We start from the raw sequence: 18,309 nt of genomic DNA, 5'->3' as shown, positions 1-18,309 counted from the left end.
GGTCTCTCCCCATTGAAGAACGTCTGGAGCATTGTGGGCAAGGCTCTCCCCAACCGTACCAATCAGGGACATAATTTGGCACAATATTCCTCAGGAGGACAGCCAACAATCAATGCCAAACCGAATAACTGTTTACGTAAAGATCAGAGGTGGACTAATGTGCCAGTCACTTGCTCAGTGTGTGATGCTCGCTCTCTTGAATAAATCATCCAATTTTTCTGAAATTGTAATCATTTCTTTGTCTGTACATGCACGTCTCATCTATTGATTTCCACCTCATTCAGATAATTCCTTCATGATGTGAGGTTTTTTTTTTTTTTTTTTTTTTTTTTTGTCTTAATATCTTCAGTCAATACTATCGATAATTGTTGCAGCATATGTGAAAATTCTGAGCTTACTCTTGATATTGTCGGCCAGATCAATAATAGACAACATCAACAGCAACAGTCACAACACAGTTCCCTGGAGTACACCTGAAGTTACTTCTGCTTCTGTTAGTGACTCTCAGTACAAGGTAACATGCTCCATCCTTCTTACCAAAATATCCTTAATTGAGCCATGAATTTTGTTGATACCACAAATGATTGTACATTTGTCCATAAACATTGGTGTGTTTCTGTGTCCATTTTTTTTAGAAAATACTGCATCTGCCTGACTTCGCTGACCCATGGCTTTCAGGATGTCACACGAGAAAAGTGCAGTTTGGGTTTCTCATGACTAATGTTTTCAAAATCTATGCTTGTTGGCATGGAGAAGGTCATTCCATATGAGATGCCTCATTATTGTTGAGCACAGAATACGTTCTAAGATTCTACGACAAATGGACACCGCAGAGTTGGGATGGTAGTTTTGTGGATCACTTTCATTAGCTGTCTCATGACTGTGTGTTCTGTGCTTCTTGTCCAATCACTGGGCATAGTTTTTTGGTTCAGTGATCTACAGTGTATTATGGATAAAATGGGAACTGATTCGGCTGCAAATGCTGTACAGAATCTGACAAGGATCCCACCTGGCCACAAGGGTACTAAAAAGAATCCTCCACCATTTAATGTTACACAATAAATCACACAAATACAAAGGCTGTGAATGCAGCTAAACTAGGGATTGTTGTTGTTGTTGTTGTGGTCTTCAGATCAAAAATTGCCGCTCTCCATGCTACTCTATCCTGTGCGAGGTTCCTCATCCCCAAATAACTACTGAAACCTACATTACTCTCCATCTGCTTGCTGTATTCATCTCTTGGTCTTCCTCTAAGATCTTTACCACCCTCCCCCCATCCCCCCATGCCTCCCCCCCCCCCCCCCCCCACACACACATACACATTCTAATAATAAATTGGTGATTCTTCAATGCCTCAGAATGCATCCTGCCAGCCAATCCCATCCTCTAATCATGTTGTGCCACAGTACCTTTTCCCTCATTAGTTACATGATCTGCCCATCTAACCATCTTTCTTCTGTAGCACCACATTTCAAAAGCTTCTGTTCTCATCTTATCTGAACTTCTTATCATCCATATTTTGCTTGCCTACATAGTTATACTCCATACAAGCACTTTCAGAAATGACTTCCTAACATTTAAATCTATATTCAATGTTAACAAGTTTCTCTTTTTCAGAAATGTATTCTGTCCCGTTTTCAATTTACATTTTATATCCTCTACTTCAGTCATCATCAGGTATTTTGCTTCCCAAATAACAAACTCATCTACTACGTTTCCTAACATATTTCCATCAGCATTACCTGATTTAATTCAACTACATTCCATTATCCTAGTTTTGCTTTAGTTGATGCTCATCTTACATCCATATTTCAAGACACTGTCTCTTCTGTTCAACTACTCTTTCAAATCCTTTTACTGTCTCTGACAGAATTTCAGCTCATCAGCACACCTCAAAGTTTTTATTTCTTCTGCCTGAACTTTAATTCCTACTCCAGATTTTTCTTTGATTTCCTTCACTGCTAGCTAAACTTACAGATTAACATTGGTGACAAGCTACAATCCTATTTCACTCCCTTCTCAACCACTGCTTCCCTCTCATTACCCTCAATAACTGCCGTTTGGCTACAGTACAAGTTGTATATAATCCTTTGGTCCCTATATCGTACCCTTGCTACCTTCAGAATTTCAAAGAGGGTATTTCAGTCAACATTGTCAAAAAGCTTTTTCTAAGTCTACAAATGCTATTAATGCAGCTTTGTCTTTCCTTAATCTTGCAAGATAAGTTGTAGGGTCAGTATTACCTCACGTGGTCTTGTGTATCTCCAAAATGCTTTCTTTGGAATTGGAATTATTATATTCTGCTTGAAGTCAGAGGGTATTTCAGCTGTCTCATACATTTTGCACACCAAATGGTAGAGTTTTGTCACAATTGGTCTCCCAAGACTATCAGTAGTTTTGATGGAATGTCATCTTCTTCCAGGACCTTGTTTCGACTTCGGCCTCTCACTACTCTTAACTTCTGATCACAGTACTATATCTCACCTTCATTTATGTCCTCTTCCAGTTCTATAACATTGCCTTCAACAGTTAATTTCCTGTGGAGAGCACCTCTATTTACTCCTTTGCTTCATACTTGTTTTCTGTCTGAACTCCTGATATTCGTACAGATCATTTTCTTTCCTCCCAGTGTCTCACCACATTTTTGTAGGTGTTATCTATCTTTCCTGGTTATGCATGCTTCCATATCCGTATATTTGTCCTCTAGCCATTCCTGCTTAACCATTTTGTACTGCCTGTCAATCTCATTTTTAGACGTTTATAATCCCTTTCACTGGCTCAATGGGAATTGATGAGATTCCCGCGGAACTGTTGAAGTCATTGGAGAAAGAAGGGAAAAGGGAGTTGACTGAACTATGTAATCAAATATACATGACAGGAAAATGGCCAAAGGACTTTACAGAATGTATCTTAATACCTACAGAAAAGAAAAAGAACAGCAAAAAGTCTGAGGAATGTAGAACAGTGAGCCTGATATCACATGCAGCCAAAGTCTTGCTGAGGATGCTCAACAGAAGACTATATGGTAAGCTGAATTGCGTAATAGGAGACTAACAATTTGGTTTCAGGCGAGGAGTGGGAACTACAGATGCCATTGGGCTACTGAGAGTGATAGGAGAGAGGTACATGGGGAAGAAAAGGAAGGTGTGTGTTGTGTTCATTGATCTTGAGAAGACTTTTGACTGTTTCAGATGGGTCAAACTAATGGAAATCCTAAGGAAACACGGAGTTGAGTGGAGCGACAGACGCTTTTAGTCAGATGAGAGATGTTTAACCATCTGGCTATGGATCTAATCAGGTCCAAGAGCTGTGTGGGGGCTATGTGCGAGGGCACTGAGGAGCTCCCACTCTGTAAATGGGGCGTTACAGGATTCACTGTGGCTTGTAGTGAATGAGAGGACTTTCACTTCCAGCCACCATTTGAGAGTGCGAAAGGCTGGGGGTAATTCTCCAATGCAGAGGCTTGAGCAAAGTGCTCGGCAATCGCGTTTGCATCGTTAGATAACACGCCATTGATGGTAATGCCAGGGACACCTGTTGGGGTCTGGTACCCGCCAAAGACATTTGATCTTTGCCCAGACCTGGGAAGGTGACGTACAGCACCCAATGGTCGAGATATTCCTCCCAACACTTGTGCTTCTGTCATTTGATAAGTTGGCGAATGCAGGCACAGAACCATTTAAAGGCTATGAGGTGCTCCAGGGAAGGGTGCCACTTATGCTGCTGTAGATCTCGCCGATGCTCCTTAATTGCTTCAGCGACTTCTGGTGACCACCAAGGAACTGCCTTATGCCGGGGGCACCTTAAAGAGCGAGGGATCGCGTTTTCTGCTGCAGAAACAATTGCTGTAGTCACCTGCTCAACCATCATTTTGATGTTACCATGTGGGGGAGATTCAACGGTGACAGCAGAGGTGAAAGTTTCCCAGTCCGCCTTGTTTAAAGCCCATCTGGGCAGGGGTCCGTGGGCCTGATGCCAGGGCAGTAACAGGCAGATGGGGAAGTGGTCATTACCACACAGGTCATCATGTGCTCTCCAGTGGATAGATGGGAGAAGTCCTTGGCTGCAAATTGATAAATCAAGGGCTGAGTAACTACCATGAGCCTAAATGAAGTGTGTGGTGGACCCAGTATTTAAGAGGCAGAGGTCGAACTGAGACAGTAACATTTCTACATCTCTGCCTCGGCCAGTAAGCATATTGCCACTCCACCAGGGGTTATGGGCGTTAAAATCTCCCAAAAGTAGGAAAGGTTTAGGGAATTGATCATTCAGTGCAGCTAATACATTTTGGGGTACGGCACCATCTGGAGGAAGATAAACATTGCAGACAGTTATTTCCTGCGTCATCCTTATTCTGACAGCCATAGCTTCTTCAAGAGGGGTTTGTAGGGGCACAGTATCACTACAGACTGAGTTTAGGACATAAATGCAAACTCCAACTACACTCAATTATAGTCACTACAGTTCCTGCCGCAGAGGGCAGGGGTCCCCATTGCCGGGAACCAGGTTTCCTGAAGGGCAGTGCAGAAAGCAGGTGTAAAGCTTAACAGTTGCCGTAGCTCAGCCAGGCGGTGGAAAAAACCACCGCAATTCCACTGGAGAATGACATCATCGTGAGACTGGGAAGGCATGGAACATTCAATGAGGCAATTTACACTTCAGAGTCACCTGCTGCCACCGACTTTTTGCCTGAGCAGTCTATATCCATTGTGTTTGAGAGTCTGGTGAGATCTAGATCCTCAGCGGACGCCAGAATCTCCACCCCATCCTCAGACTCAGAGCTTGTTGGAAGCAGTGGTGTGGGTGCGACCACAATTTCCTTGGTATTAGGGGACTGCTTTTTGGATTTCTCTCACCGCTCCTTGGGTTTTCCTGGCTGGAAGGACTTCACTGGTTCTGTCTCTGGGACTGAGGTTAAGTGTGAAGCCCTACGACCAGCTGCTTTTGAGCTCTTCAGCCACTGGCAGAAGTCATCTTTTCCAGTAGCAGAAACCTGGGAAGGTTTGTTTGTGTGTGTGTGTGTGTGTGTGTGTGTGTGTGTGTGTGTGTGTGTGTGCGTGTGTGTGTGTGTTTTCTACTGTAGAAGAAGGATTTTTGGCTGAAAGCTTAAATGTCACAGTTTTTTCCTTGCGCCTACATGCAACTTGGAATTTCCTTTATATCGTTGCTAATTCTATCCAGTATCTGTACAAATTGTTACATGTAAGTATTTCTATGAGATGACTGTGTTTACTTAACTTACCTGTGCAAGCAGTTCTGGACCCACATTGAGGAAATTTTTCCCAGGATATGGAATGGTGACATCTAAAATGTTAGACCATGACTGCGCCCACATGTTCCCTGCAACAAATAATTTTCTTTTTGGTTCTAATTTTTTAAATTTATTTTCATGAGCATCATCCCAGATTGACCTCTTCCTCCTTTCTTTTTTTGCAGCTAATATACACTACCAGCCATGTTGTTTCAGCTTAAAAAAAAGATGTATTGTCTATACTGGTACTATTAGTATTGTTATTTCAGCCTAAAAAAAAGAAAGAAATTCACATGTTCCAAATCCACGAGGACTCCTCAGCACGGATCTATGGAAAGAAAAACTAATCTAATCTAATATAATTAAAATTGCTACACCAAGAAGAAATGCAGATGATGAACGGGTATTCATCGGACAAATATATTGTACTAGAACTGACATGTGATTACATTTTCACGCAATTTGGGTGCATAGATCCTGAGAAATCAGTACCCAGAAAAACCACCTCTGGCCGTAGTAACGGCCTTGATACGCCTGGGCATTGAGTCGAATGTGATGATGATGATGATTAGTGTTTTAGGGCGCACAACAATGACGTTATCAGCATCCGTTCCCAAAAGAAATGTTGACGAGAGCAGCCAAGATCTGTTAAACAAAGATCAGTTCAGAACCGATCTTTGCGGGAATTGGAAATGTTCAAATTGCGGCACATTAAAACAGGTAGATAAAACTAAAAATAAAATACCAGTAAAAAACAGGTAAAAATAATTAACTGTGGCTGGGTGACCACTTACAAATAATGGGTGACCAAACCACGGTACAGCACATTAAGACCTCAATCCCAATATTTTGGGAAGAAGTCCAGACATCATTGATTCGAACAGAGCTTGGCTGGCGTGTACAGGTACAGCTGCCCATGCAGCTTCAACAGGATACCACAGTTCATCAAGAGTAGTGACTGGCGTATTGTGATGAGCCAGTTGCTCGGCCACCATTGACCAGACATTTTCAATTGGACCTGCAACATGTGGTCGTGCATTATCCTGCTGAAATGTAGGGTTTCGCAGGGATCGAATGAAGGGTAGAGCCATGGCTCGCAACACATCTGAAATGTAATGTCCACTGTTCAAAGTGCCGTCAATGCGAACAAGTGGTGACCGAGACATGTAACCAATGGTACCACATACCATCACGCCGGGTGATACGCCAGTACGGCGATGACGAATACACGCTTCCATGTGCGTTCACCGCGATGTCGCCAAACACGGATGCGACCATCATGATGCTGTAAATAGAACCTGGATTCATCCGAAAAAATGACGTTTTGCCGTTTGTGCACCCAGGTTCGTCACCAAGTACACCATCGCAGGCGCTCCTGTCTGTGATGCAGTGTTGAGGGTAAATGCAGCCGTGGCCTCCGAGCTGATAGTCCATGCTGCTGCAAATGTTGTCGAACTGTTCATACAGATGGTTGTTGTCTTGCAAACATCCCCATCTGTTGACTCAGAGATCGAGATGTGGCTGCACGATCCATTACAGCCATGCGGGAAAGATGCCTGTCATCTCGACTGCTAATGATACGCCACCGTTGGGATCCAGCACAGTGTTCGGTATTACCCTCCTGAACTCACCGATTCCATATTCTGCTAAAAGTCATTGGATCTCGACCAACGCGAGCAGCAATGTCGCGATACGATAAACCGCAATCATGATAAGCTACAATCCGACCTTTATCAAAGTCAGAAACGTGATGGTACACATTTCTCCTCCTTACGTGAGGCATCACAACAACATTTCACCAGGCAGCGCCGGTCAACTGCCATTTGTGTATGAGAAATCGGTTGGAAACTTTCCTCATGTCAGCACATTGTAGGTTTCGCCACTGGCGCCAACCTTGTGTGAATGCTCTGAAAAGCTAATCATTTGTACATCACAGCATCTTCTTCCTGTAGGTCAAATTTTGTGTCTGTAGCACGTCATCTTCATGGTGTAGCAATTTTAATGGCCAGTAGTCAATGTATCTTTACTCTGCAGTATGCAGGTAACATATTTGTAATCTTGATCTAGTGGTTAGCATGGCTGCCTCTACATCATTGGCTCTCTGTAAGATAACAGGCAGCAGGTCATGTAACGTGACAATTTTCACAATGACAGCTGCTGTGTTATCTGCTTTTGAACAGTAAATATAGATGTCAAGAGTGAACTCAGTGGATGTTGCCAGCAATTTCCAATGATGGGATATAGGGGGAACTGAGAAACTGTCTGGCTACATCACGCTAAAATGGTAAAGCTATAATTCTCTCAAAAAAGTAAAATATTGTAATCACAAGATAAAGACAATTCCTACAAAAATCATCACATTTGCACCAGTTTATAGAATAAGCTATTATCACTTGTTTATAAAAAAATCTTTTAACAACTGTAACGATAAAAGTCAACACATTGCCTGTGCCCACAATATAGCAACTGTTTTTGTGTGAAATTAGGTCTAGAAGAACGTTCAATGCGATTCATTGGCAATGCGATTCATTGGCAATGCGATTCATTGGCTTTGGTCAATGATGTAAGGTTAATGGCTGCTGTCATGTCACCTTTTGGTACATATATTCACAGTTTTGTTGTTAGTTGGTGAAGCCAACAATAGTAATACTAAAAATCTGGATATGGTGACAGACTGATCTGTACCTTAGCCCATTTGGAAAAAAAAAAAAAAGAGAGAGAGAGAGAGAGAGAGAGAGAGAGAGAGAGAGAGAGAGAGAGAGAGGCCAGTGACTCATATCAAACACTCCTCTGCATCCCACGAAATCCTGTAATAAATGAATGTTTAGCGTAAGGATAAATAAAACTACCAGTTGATTATAAACAAAAATTCTTTAATTAACTGGTGTACCAAAAAACAAAATTCTCTGCAAACACAAGAAATAGTTAGCCTCTGCATAGATAGTTGCTGCTGGTATATATTTTTACATGTTTATTTATGATGAATTTGAATATAGTAATGACATGTGGCCAGGCAATGTTCCACGGAGTGACAAGGCATATTTTACACAACAGGGTGCAGTGAATACACAGGACTGCCAAATATGGGGTGCCATTAAACCACATCTTGTGCATGAAGAGCCACTTGTTATACGTGACTGTCTGCTGTGGATTCAGAAGCACCTTTATTCTCCGTCCGTTCTTCTTTGAAGCAAATATACCCAGAGGGCCCGTTAGATGTACCGTGACGACTGCACATTATTGAGACTCCTTGTACAGTACGTGACTCCTGCTAGGGAAGAGTGCAGCTGTCTGGAAACCACCATTGTCACGCAATATGAGGCAACATCTCATGTTGCTCACCTAGTGAAAGATCTGCTAAAGGCTGCCTTCCACAAACGTGTTATCTAAAAGAGGTTTTCCAGATGCATGGCCGGCCAGGGTAGCCAAGCGGTTCTAGGCGCTACAGTCTGGAACCGCGCGACCGCTGCGGTCGCAGGTTCGAATCCTGCCTTGGGCATGGATGTGTGTGCTGTCCTTAGGTTAGTTAGGTTTAAGTAGTTCTAAGTTCTAGGGGACTAATGACCTCAGAAGTTAAGTCCCATAGTGCTCAGAGCCATTTGAACCATTTTGAACCAGATGCATGTTCTGCAAGATCACTTGATCTGAAACCATGATACTTCTGGCTCTGGGAACATCTAAAAAAACATGTTTACCAGCGACATAGTCAGTCTCTACCTGATCTGAAGGCCAGGGTACAGGAAGACATTGCTCAGATTGCACCAGAACTGCTGCCAGCAAATGTCAATCACATTGTTTTACAGCTGCAGCATGTCATTGACGTCTCCGGTGCTCGTACCTTACAAACTGTGCGAGAGGTGGTTAATAATAAAATCAACATTATGTTTTCTCACTTGTTTGACCTTTACTGCCCATGTCCCTTCCTAATCCATTACATGTGGAAATGTTTCTATGTGTCTTTCTTGAATCCACAGTGCCAAATTAACACCTGATGGCCAAACCTGTAACTCCCTTCCCCAGCATAAATCGGTTTTGCATTAGTGCATAGCTCATCTACCGAGTTTCGCTGCCCTACGATAATTACAGCCCACACTGGACCCCCCCTTGAGTAGGTTCACTTTAATTATAACCACCCAGTACGTATTCTAGCCATTCCAGACATCTGTAACGTGATATTAAAACTGAAATTCACGGTCAAGCTCAGGAGACCTCACCATACTGATTGTCCACTGTGTCATCCTATGACATATATGGGCGCCATTTGGATATAGTATAATGGGGCACAGGGATCAGCCCGTCTCTTCCCTAGCCACTGACAGTGTTTCAGATCTAGCAGCCATCACTTCTCTATGGAGTAGCTCCTCAACTGGCATCACTTGGCAGAGTGTGCCCCATTCTAGTCCTAAAAATTCCTAGCAGTGCTGGGAATTCGAGCTGGGTCATCCACACGGCAGTTAGATGCACCGACTTTTCATCTGTGGAGGCGGACATACTGTGATATTAGAGCAAAAGAATTGATCACCTGAAAATAGGAGACTCAATATCTATTCTTACCTTCTACAGTGGCAACATTTGTACTTTCAGTGATGCTATGGGCAGATGCCGTATGTTCACAATCCCTCACAACTTGAGATGTCTACATTTCACTTTTTACAAATACTGTAGCTGCAAATTTCCTGCCTCATACTCAGGTATTCCTGGTTTGCTTTTGCATAACTGAGGCAGCTGATGGTATGTCGACTTGAAGACTGTCGATAGAAGATTACATGTCTTCATTCTCTGTGAGAGATATACAACACATACTCTGTGAATCCTACAATTGAAAAGTTTCGTAGCACCTACATTATCCACAGTCACAGTGGCACAGACTGCATAATACCTGCCGTGTCATATCTTCATTTTTGTTTATTATGAACCTCTTAGAAATATTGAATAGCACATGCGGATTAGAAATTGCTTGAGCAGCACTCTTCATGCTAGACAGTAAGTCTGTATCGACCTGATCGTAACATCCCAAATAATTTATAGTTATTAGAAATGAGTGAGCCTCAAGTCCAATAATGAATGTGAGATGCCAGTGGTAAACTACTTGAGTATTTAGTTTAACTAATTACGGAGAAATACAACACTGAGGCTTTACAATTTGTCGCCATCTGTTGTCTCATTTACTTTCATGATCTCCAGGCCCCATGATGAGGGAGAATAAGGAGGGATTGGGAATGAATTAACTGAGGTTATAGTTTAATATTCTTATTAATGAGACCATCATCATTCTTGTACCTTAAAAATGCTTTGTAAAATACAAAATCATATCTAACATGAATCTGTAACACTTTTCGTATCCATTTTAGGAACTATGAATGGAAGTCTCTCAGCCTGAGGCTTTGACAGAGGCACTTTTAAATAGGCACCACTGATGGAGGAAATGGCATATTGTTAAGGAAAATTGGTAGCACACTAGGTTATCCACAATTAGGAAGCGATGAAAGCTGACAGAGGAAGAACACGAAATGGTCAAACACTGCAGACACCAAGAAACAGTGAAGCTTCTGATCCAGAAAGTAATCAGGATGCACCAGCTGCAGAAATCCCTGAATCTTCCTCTTTGCCTTTCAGTGACCGATTTGAACATTCTTCAGCTAATCCTTCAAAAGATATTCAACAAGGGAAAAGAAATGAGCAGTCACAAAGAGGAGAAACATAGTAAGAAACATAGTAAGAAACCTCAGAGGTGCGTTTTCCCATCAAATGTGCAACCTCAAAAAAGGCTGTGGAACTTGAGACCTCTAGTGAATCAGACTCCTAAATGTCACTTGAGAGCATTGACCATCCTGGAAACCTGTTCAAAGATGAAACAGACAGGGACAGCACACACACAAATCTCCAGGTTAGTCACTTCACTGTGGTTAATTTCTGAGGAAAAACTAAATGTAATTTTCATCTCTTCGTCACTAAGATTACCTATCATATGTATGGTGGCTACACGGGTCTATTTTACAAGCGGACTCCTCAGACAATGCAATTCTCAGCAACAAATAGAGAATCTTTGTTCAGTAGAAAAGGTATTTTGCAGAAATTATCAAAACCAATTCAAAGCAGTTCTGGACATTTTCAAAATATGATTACCTTTTACAATAATTTTATAATGGTTGAGTGATCTTTGACAACCCTCATATTAATATCAAAAATAGTGGTGTTTGTGATCATGTGCTATTTCTTTAATACAATATATTGCAACATGAATTTACAGAGTTATCATTCAATTTCTGTACTGTGGGGCAAATGTCTGCACCATGGATCTTTGCCCTCTCTCATGCGGCAAACATGCTCAGTAACTGTTGTTAAAGAAAAATGGTTTTGTCCTCCACATCTAAGTGTTCCACTTCTATCAATGTTCTAAATGTACAGTATGTGTACAGGCTACATATTATTGCTCTTCCCATATGAATACCTAGCATCTTCTTTACAAAAAATCAAATCAATTGTAAGAGATGTGGATCTTTGCCCCTAGATACCCCACAGAAGCTTACTTTTAGCATATTTACAGCTGTAGAAATATTAGCATATCTGTACTTAGGAGGTAATGTGTGTTTACAGTGAGGAAATACATCACAACAACCCAGCTCAACAAAACTATATTTTGGTATTAGTTTTTTACAAAAACATCAATATATTTGTTAAATTACTAGTTTTGTGTCACTTCAGTGTTCACAAAACTACTAATTGAATATATGTTAACTGACAAGTAATTACACTTCATCACAGTTGCAGTTCTGTTCCAGTGCCAATAAAAATTTTCAAATTTTTTATGTTCTTTATTAATCAAAACTTAAGATCTGATGAAATGATCTTACAAATTGAAAGTCTGGGTACAACATTCAACATACATATAGAAAAACTGATCAGATTTGGATACCTCCATCTCTCTACGAATATTAAAACCAAAATGTAAACAACAGCAATAGCTGGAGAACACGGAAATTTAAAACTTTTCGTCAAAAGAAGAGAGCACTTGTCCAAACTCTGCAAGAAAAATAATTTTACAGTAAATAAATAGTCTCAAAATTTTTTGTGAACGGTCACTGAACAGGCTAAAAGAATACACAATGAAATGATCACAAAAAAAACTAAGAGTAAAATAAAAGATATGTGGGACATCATAAAAAAGGACTTGTGGAAATAAGAAAACCAATGAAAGTATTGTCTTGTTTTAAAATATATATATATTCAACAGCTACTTTACTGGAGTAGCTGAAAATTTAAGATGAATGAATTGTAATGGAAATCAGCAGTCAATGGAAAACTAGGTCAACAATTGTTGACTGTGTTAGAGGGGAGGGAACAGACTAGGCTGTAAAAGATCTAAAAAACCTTATACTTTGCAAGAATTGATGGCATACGCAGCAGGATCTTATAGCTCTCTGCAATATCTTATCTTTTCTGAATGCTACTACCGCAAATCTCATAGGAGAACTTCTGTGAAGTTTGGAAGATAGGGGATGAGATACTGCTGGAAGTAAAGCTGAAAAGATGGATTCTGAGTCATGCTGGTTATCTCAGCTGATAGAGTACTTGCTTGCAAAAGGTAAATGTGCCAAGTTTGAACCTCAGTCTGGCATACCGTTTTAATCTGCCAGGAAGTTTCACCATCTTTGTGTTTTATTCATAACCGAAAGTGCAATGGTGCATTTTTTTCATATTATTTTCTTCCTGTGGTCATGTGAGAGTGTGTATGGGTGTCTGCATGGTTGTTTGTGTGTGAATGTGTGTACTTTTGCTAGAAAAAGAGCAAGAGCTCCTCGAAAGCAAGTGTGAATGCTATTTCTTGTTACGTTTCTCTGTGCGCCATACATCGGCCCAATAAGGGGGGGGGGGGGCGGGGGGGGGGGGGGCGATGTAGGAAAGGGTCATGTGTATAATTTTATTCTAGAGCACTGGGAGGAATTTCAATGCAACATGATTCACATTCTACAAGACTAGCATAAAGAATTAACTAAATAATGCTGGATAAACAGCCAAATAATCTTATAAGTTAATCATTGAGAAATGCATTTGTAAATTTAGTGCTATGCAGTAGATTCACTGAGTAGAAAAAATACAATAAAAGTGAAAATGCTTGAACCAGATTTTCAAATATTTGCATCTATCTAGGTTCAGCTACTTTTGCCACAAGAACAGTTGCCAATAATGAGGTCAAAAAGATCAGTAACTTAATATATTTTGATTATTTTCATTCACTGATGTACTGTGGGATAATATTTTGGGTAACTGTTCACTTAAGCATAAATTATCTATTGCACAAAGGAAATTCTCTGAATTTGGAGAGGAGTAGGTGGGTTCAAATACATACATGTTGCAGATATGTACTTAAGCAATTGAGAATGTTAATGACAGCCTCACAGTCCATAACAGTTTGAAAATAATACAGATATTCACCAGAACAATGCTAGCAGGAAAAATAATCTGTACTTATGTCTAGCAAATCTAACTTTGATGCAGAAAGAAGTACAACACTCAGCTATAAAATCTGATAATCTGTCCAGATGTATATTAGAATACTTTCAACTAAATTTCTAATGTATCAAATATAAAAAGTTAAATGTAAGCTTACACTTTCACGGGTTGTCGCTATCAATAAAATTCTTCTGGGCTGTTGACCGCATTGTCAGCATATAAATCTGCCCGATGTTTTGGCCACTATTGCAAGTGGCTGAAATGTCGGACAATTTTGTATATTGACAATGGGATCAACAGCCCAGAAGAATTTTACTGACAATAAAAAAAAATGTTTCTTCTTAACAAGCACTGTAACACAGACATTAAAGATTAATATCCAACAGCTAAGATTATATGCCTTAAAATTAGTTTGGGGATCATATCGTTAACCTTGAGAGACATACTGCATGATTTCTAGAGATTCCAAAATTAGTTTCACCTAGACCAGCATCTGTTAAAGCAACAATTACGCTTTTCATTATTTGAGAAAGTTCACAGGTTTCTCCGAGCATCCCCATTAGAAGTATAATGTTTGAACTGTTCTTTTTCAGTTCAAAAGTATTCATTGAAAAAGTATTAGAAGAACTTTTATTAGTAGCTAATTATTTATATATAAGGGTTTGTGGGGCCAAGCACTGCAGTAGCAACAGGTATTTTGACTTTAGTAACTAGGGGTGGAATTGGTCATGTTCTCGGTGAGTGAACCATTGTGGCACTTAGCTGAAGCCATTTTGAACCCATAGAATTTACATCAAGCTAACCCATCTGGATTGAAAAAGAGTCAATTCCAAATACAATACACAAAGAGATTCCCTCAAAACTAAACAAAGAGACCAAATCGCCTCTTACCAAGAATGTGAGACGGAAGAGGAGCCCGCCGATTGATTTTGTCTGGGCCATACAGATCACGTAGTTTCCTGCGGACATAGGCGTGCAGCTGGGCATACAGCGGTTGGATCTGCGACCACACATAGTCTACGTCTGTTCTGAAAGTGGGAGACTCGTATGGGAACATCCAGTACTCTGCAGTGTCAGTGAAATCTGAAACAGAAAGTGGTCACCAATAATGGCACTTTGACAATTTTTTTTATGTATGGGTCAACAGCTGCGCTGTGTTTTTTGTTAATTACCTGTGTCTTTACATTTAAATAAACACATAATTAGCAATTAGTAATGCTGACGAATTTTACTGTGTTATGCATGCTGGCACAGTGACAAACTCAAATATTTTCTGCGTGTTTTTCATTTTAGTTTTTTCATTTCATGTCTAAGATGATTGTTCTATGGAGACATTTTCTGAGAGAAATTTAAGTTATGTGATAGTATTTACAGAGTACAGAAATGTGTTATAAGAATTTAATCTGTTGTTAATTCCAGAAATCCAGCAGAGATTTCTTCAAAAAACCACGTAGTTTGACAGCTACTTCACATTACATTTTTATTGGTCCTTTTGATCATTTGTTGTACAATGTATACAATATGATATTGAACAAATCATTGTAATTTAAAATACATATTTTTAAATCATACAAGAATATTTACATTGATTTAGGCTGAACTGAATGTTCAACTTCCATACATTATATTTAACCCAAGTAATTCATTTTTTTTAAATTTGGCAATAAATTTTTATGTTTCAAGATATTCATCTGTAAACATAAAAATTTATTGTACATAGCCTACAGTCATTCATGTGGTTTGTTGTTACCAATATTTCTCTTCTCACAAAAATATCTGAAAAGTGTGAATGTAATGCCAGCACTAAAAGAAACCTTTACAAAGGCCTCAAGTGGTTAACATCAGTAGAAAACTGAGTCAGAGACATGTCTACAACAGGCATTCAACAATATCAAATGTCAAGGAGATAATGTTGTGAAGTTTAAGACTAAATTAAAGAAATTTCTACTGGGTAACTCATGCTCCACTGAAGAGTGTTCAAAAATGGTTCAAATGGCTCTGAGCAATTTGGGACTCTTAAATGTAATGTTTTAGATTAAAGTAGAATTATCAGGTAATTTAGTAACTAAATGTCATTTCATTGCTTTGTCCTTAAATTAAAGGTACCTCCTCAATTTCTTTCCACATCTCAAAACATGAGATCCATGGCATATGTAAAAACATACTGTTTTTTTGCTTAGCTTTCATTTGGAACACCATCACATATGGCTTTCTCCCCACACTGTTGCGTGCATTATAACATGCTGGAAGCATAACAATTTTAAGACCCAAAGGAATTACAGGCATTGGCTGCAAGCGGACACTGACTGCAATCAAAGGGAAGTTGAAAAAAAAAAAAGAAAGAAAGAAAGAAAAAAAGAAATGTGCTGGGCTGGGATTCTAACCCAGTCTCCTGCTGTCTAGGCAGATGCTCTACCCAGTACATCACCTGGACAAAGTGGTTACCACAACCACATGGACTACTCTAGCTATGCATCCCGTCAGATGCAAATTCTCAACTTAATAGTGAATAGTGTTTTATTCATCTCATAACATACAATTTCTAATCATATGATTAGTGTACAGGAGACACGTCAAGAAAACGGATAACATTACTTAGGGCTAATTGGTACAAAGAATTTTAACATTAATATAAACTTTTTTTTTCTTTCCTCCCTTTTGTGAAGAACAGCTACATTTTACACACAAGACTATATGTAAATTTATCGTGCTCAAATGTTCAGTTCATCCTTCTTGAACTCCTCAACAGTGTAGTAGCAGCGTTTGACAAGTATATCATACAGCTTTGTTTTCAGTGTCTCTAGGTTCATACTCAGAACATTCTTTCCTTTCAGGTTGTCATGAATTTTCATTGCCATATACTGAGGAGACTGCGCACATAGGTTTAAGCGATGAGTGGGAAGCAGAAAATTGTCTTTGTTTCTCGTGTTATATGCGTGATTGAAACAGTTTTTCTCGAATAACTCCAAATTGCTATGTAGAAAGATGATAATATCATAGATGTATGAGGAGGGAACTGTTAATAACTGTTGTTTTTCAAATAGTGGGCAACATGATGTCCTTGTATGGGTGGTACACATTTTCCTTATTATTCTTTTCTTTAACTTTAGTATGCGCAATATATTGCTTGAATTTTCCCAAAAAATAATACCATACCTTACAACTGATTGAAAGTAGCTGTGGTATGCAATTTTCCTTGTATTCATGTCTGTTGCACCAGCTAATATTTGCATAGCAAATGCAAAGCTACATAATTTGTTTAACAGGTAGTCAACATGTTTATTCCAATTTAAATTTTTATCTAGGTTTAACCCTAAAAACTTCACAGAATCTACTTCTTCTATATCCTGATTTTTATGAGTTATTTTAATTTCTTGGGGTTTGACTGTTTTGTTCTGAACTGGACCATGTGGGTTTTGGGGATGTTCAATCTTAATCCATTCAGTTGGAACCATGTTTCTGGTTTGTTCATTGTGTTTATTATGTAGAGAGGGATGTTTTCTGGCTCCTGGTTTTCAATTACTACAGATGTGTCATCTGCAAATAAAATCGATGGAGCATTTATATTGTTCGGTAAATCATTAACATAGAACAAGAACACAATAGGTCCTAGAATCGAGCCTTGAGGGACACCTTGGGCTACTGTTTTCCATTTTGAATAGTAATTTGCTGCATTTGATGAGACAATCACTCTTTGTTTCCTATTTGATAAGTATGAAGTAAGCCAATTTAGAACATTACCCTTGATCCCATACTTGTCAAGGTTATAGATGAGCAGTGCATAATTTACAGAGTCAAAGGCTTTTGTGAGACCACAAAAGATTCCTGCAACTTTATTATGGTTGTCTAATGATGTGCTGATCTTGTTGATAAACTTGTTAATTGCATCAGTAGTACTTTTGCCACGCTGGAAACCAAATCGGTTTTCCGTAATAATATCATATTTCTCCATAAAATTTCGAATCTGATTAGCAGCAGCATTTTCAAAGATTTTTGATAGGACTAGAAGGAGGGAGATGGGATCCCCATATCCTCTCTTGACCCTTTTTTGAGCAACGGTTTTACATCTGCATACTTCAGCACCTTTGGGAAGCTTCCTTGTTCAAAGAATTGGTTATTATTTTAGATAGTGGGTATCCTATTATTTTACACACAAATTTAAGGACTGACGTAGTGCCCCTCCTCATTCACATACGTCCAAAAGAAAAGGACGGGCGGATGGACACACACACACACACACACACACACACACACACACACACACACACACACACACACACACACAAATAGTTTTTTTTTCTTTTTCTTCATGGAAAGAAAGACATTACAATCAAAATGCACAAGGATTCAAGCATAAGGTGAAGAATACTGTAGTGTCCAGCTACCTCTCTTGCTTTGTAATCTATATTTCATGTACTTGTGACTAACAAAATATCACAAAATACGTAAGACTTGTTCTTACCCACTTTACTTAAAGTTTCAGGAAATTTATCAAACCATTCTAAATGAACCATTGAGCAGTAGTAAGCAGGCACATGAAAGGTTTTAACAACTTATCAGTGTTGAGACTGCTAAACTGAGCAAAACACAGCTTCTTGTTTTCC

At 39.4% G+C, this 18,309-nt stretch overlaps 1 protein-coding gene across 2 annotated transcripts in view; it reads right to left on the bottom strand.

Annotated features, from left to right (window-relative positions):
* The window catches only part of LOC126428191 (angiotensin-converting enzyme-like), a 214,686-nt gene that overhangs the window by 24,044 nt on the left and 172,333 nt on the right, over positions 1 to 18,309 (bottom strand). For both annotated transcript variants that reach the window (XM_050090107.1, XM_050090108.1), the window contains exons 7-8: positions 14,597 to 14,788; positions 5,243 to 5,340 (exon numbers count right to left, since the gene is read on the bottom strand). In XM_050090107.1, coding sequence (XP_049946064.1) covers positions 5,243 to 5,340; positions 14,597 to 14,788 — 290 coding nt within the window. The remainder of the gene's footprint in view (positions 1 to 5,242; positions 5,341 to 14,596; positions 14,789 to 18,309) is intronic.

The sequence above is a fragment of the Schistocerca serialis genome, chromosome 12 (genome assembly GCF_023864345.2).
Source record: "Schistocerca serialis cubense isolate TAMUIC-IGC-003099 chromosome 12, iqSchSeri2.2, whole genome shotgun sequence".
NCBI lineage: Eukaryota > Metazoa > Arthropoda > Insecta > Orthoptera > Acrididae > Schistocerca > Schistocerca serialis.
This window is presented reverse-complemented; position numbering and strand designations above follow the sequence as displayed.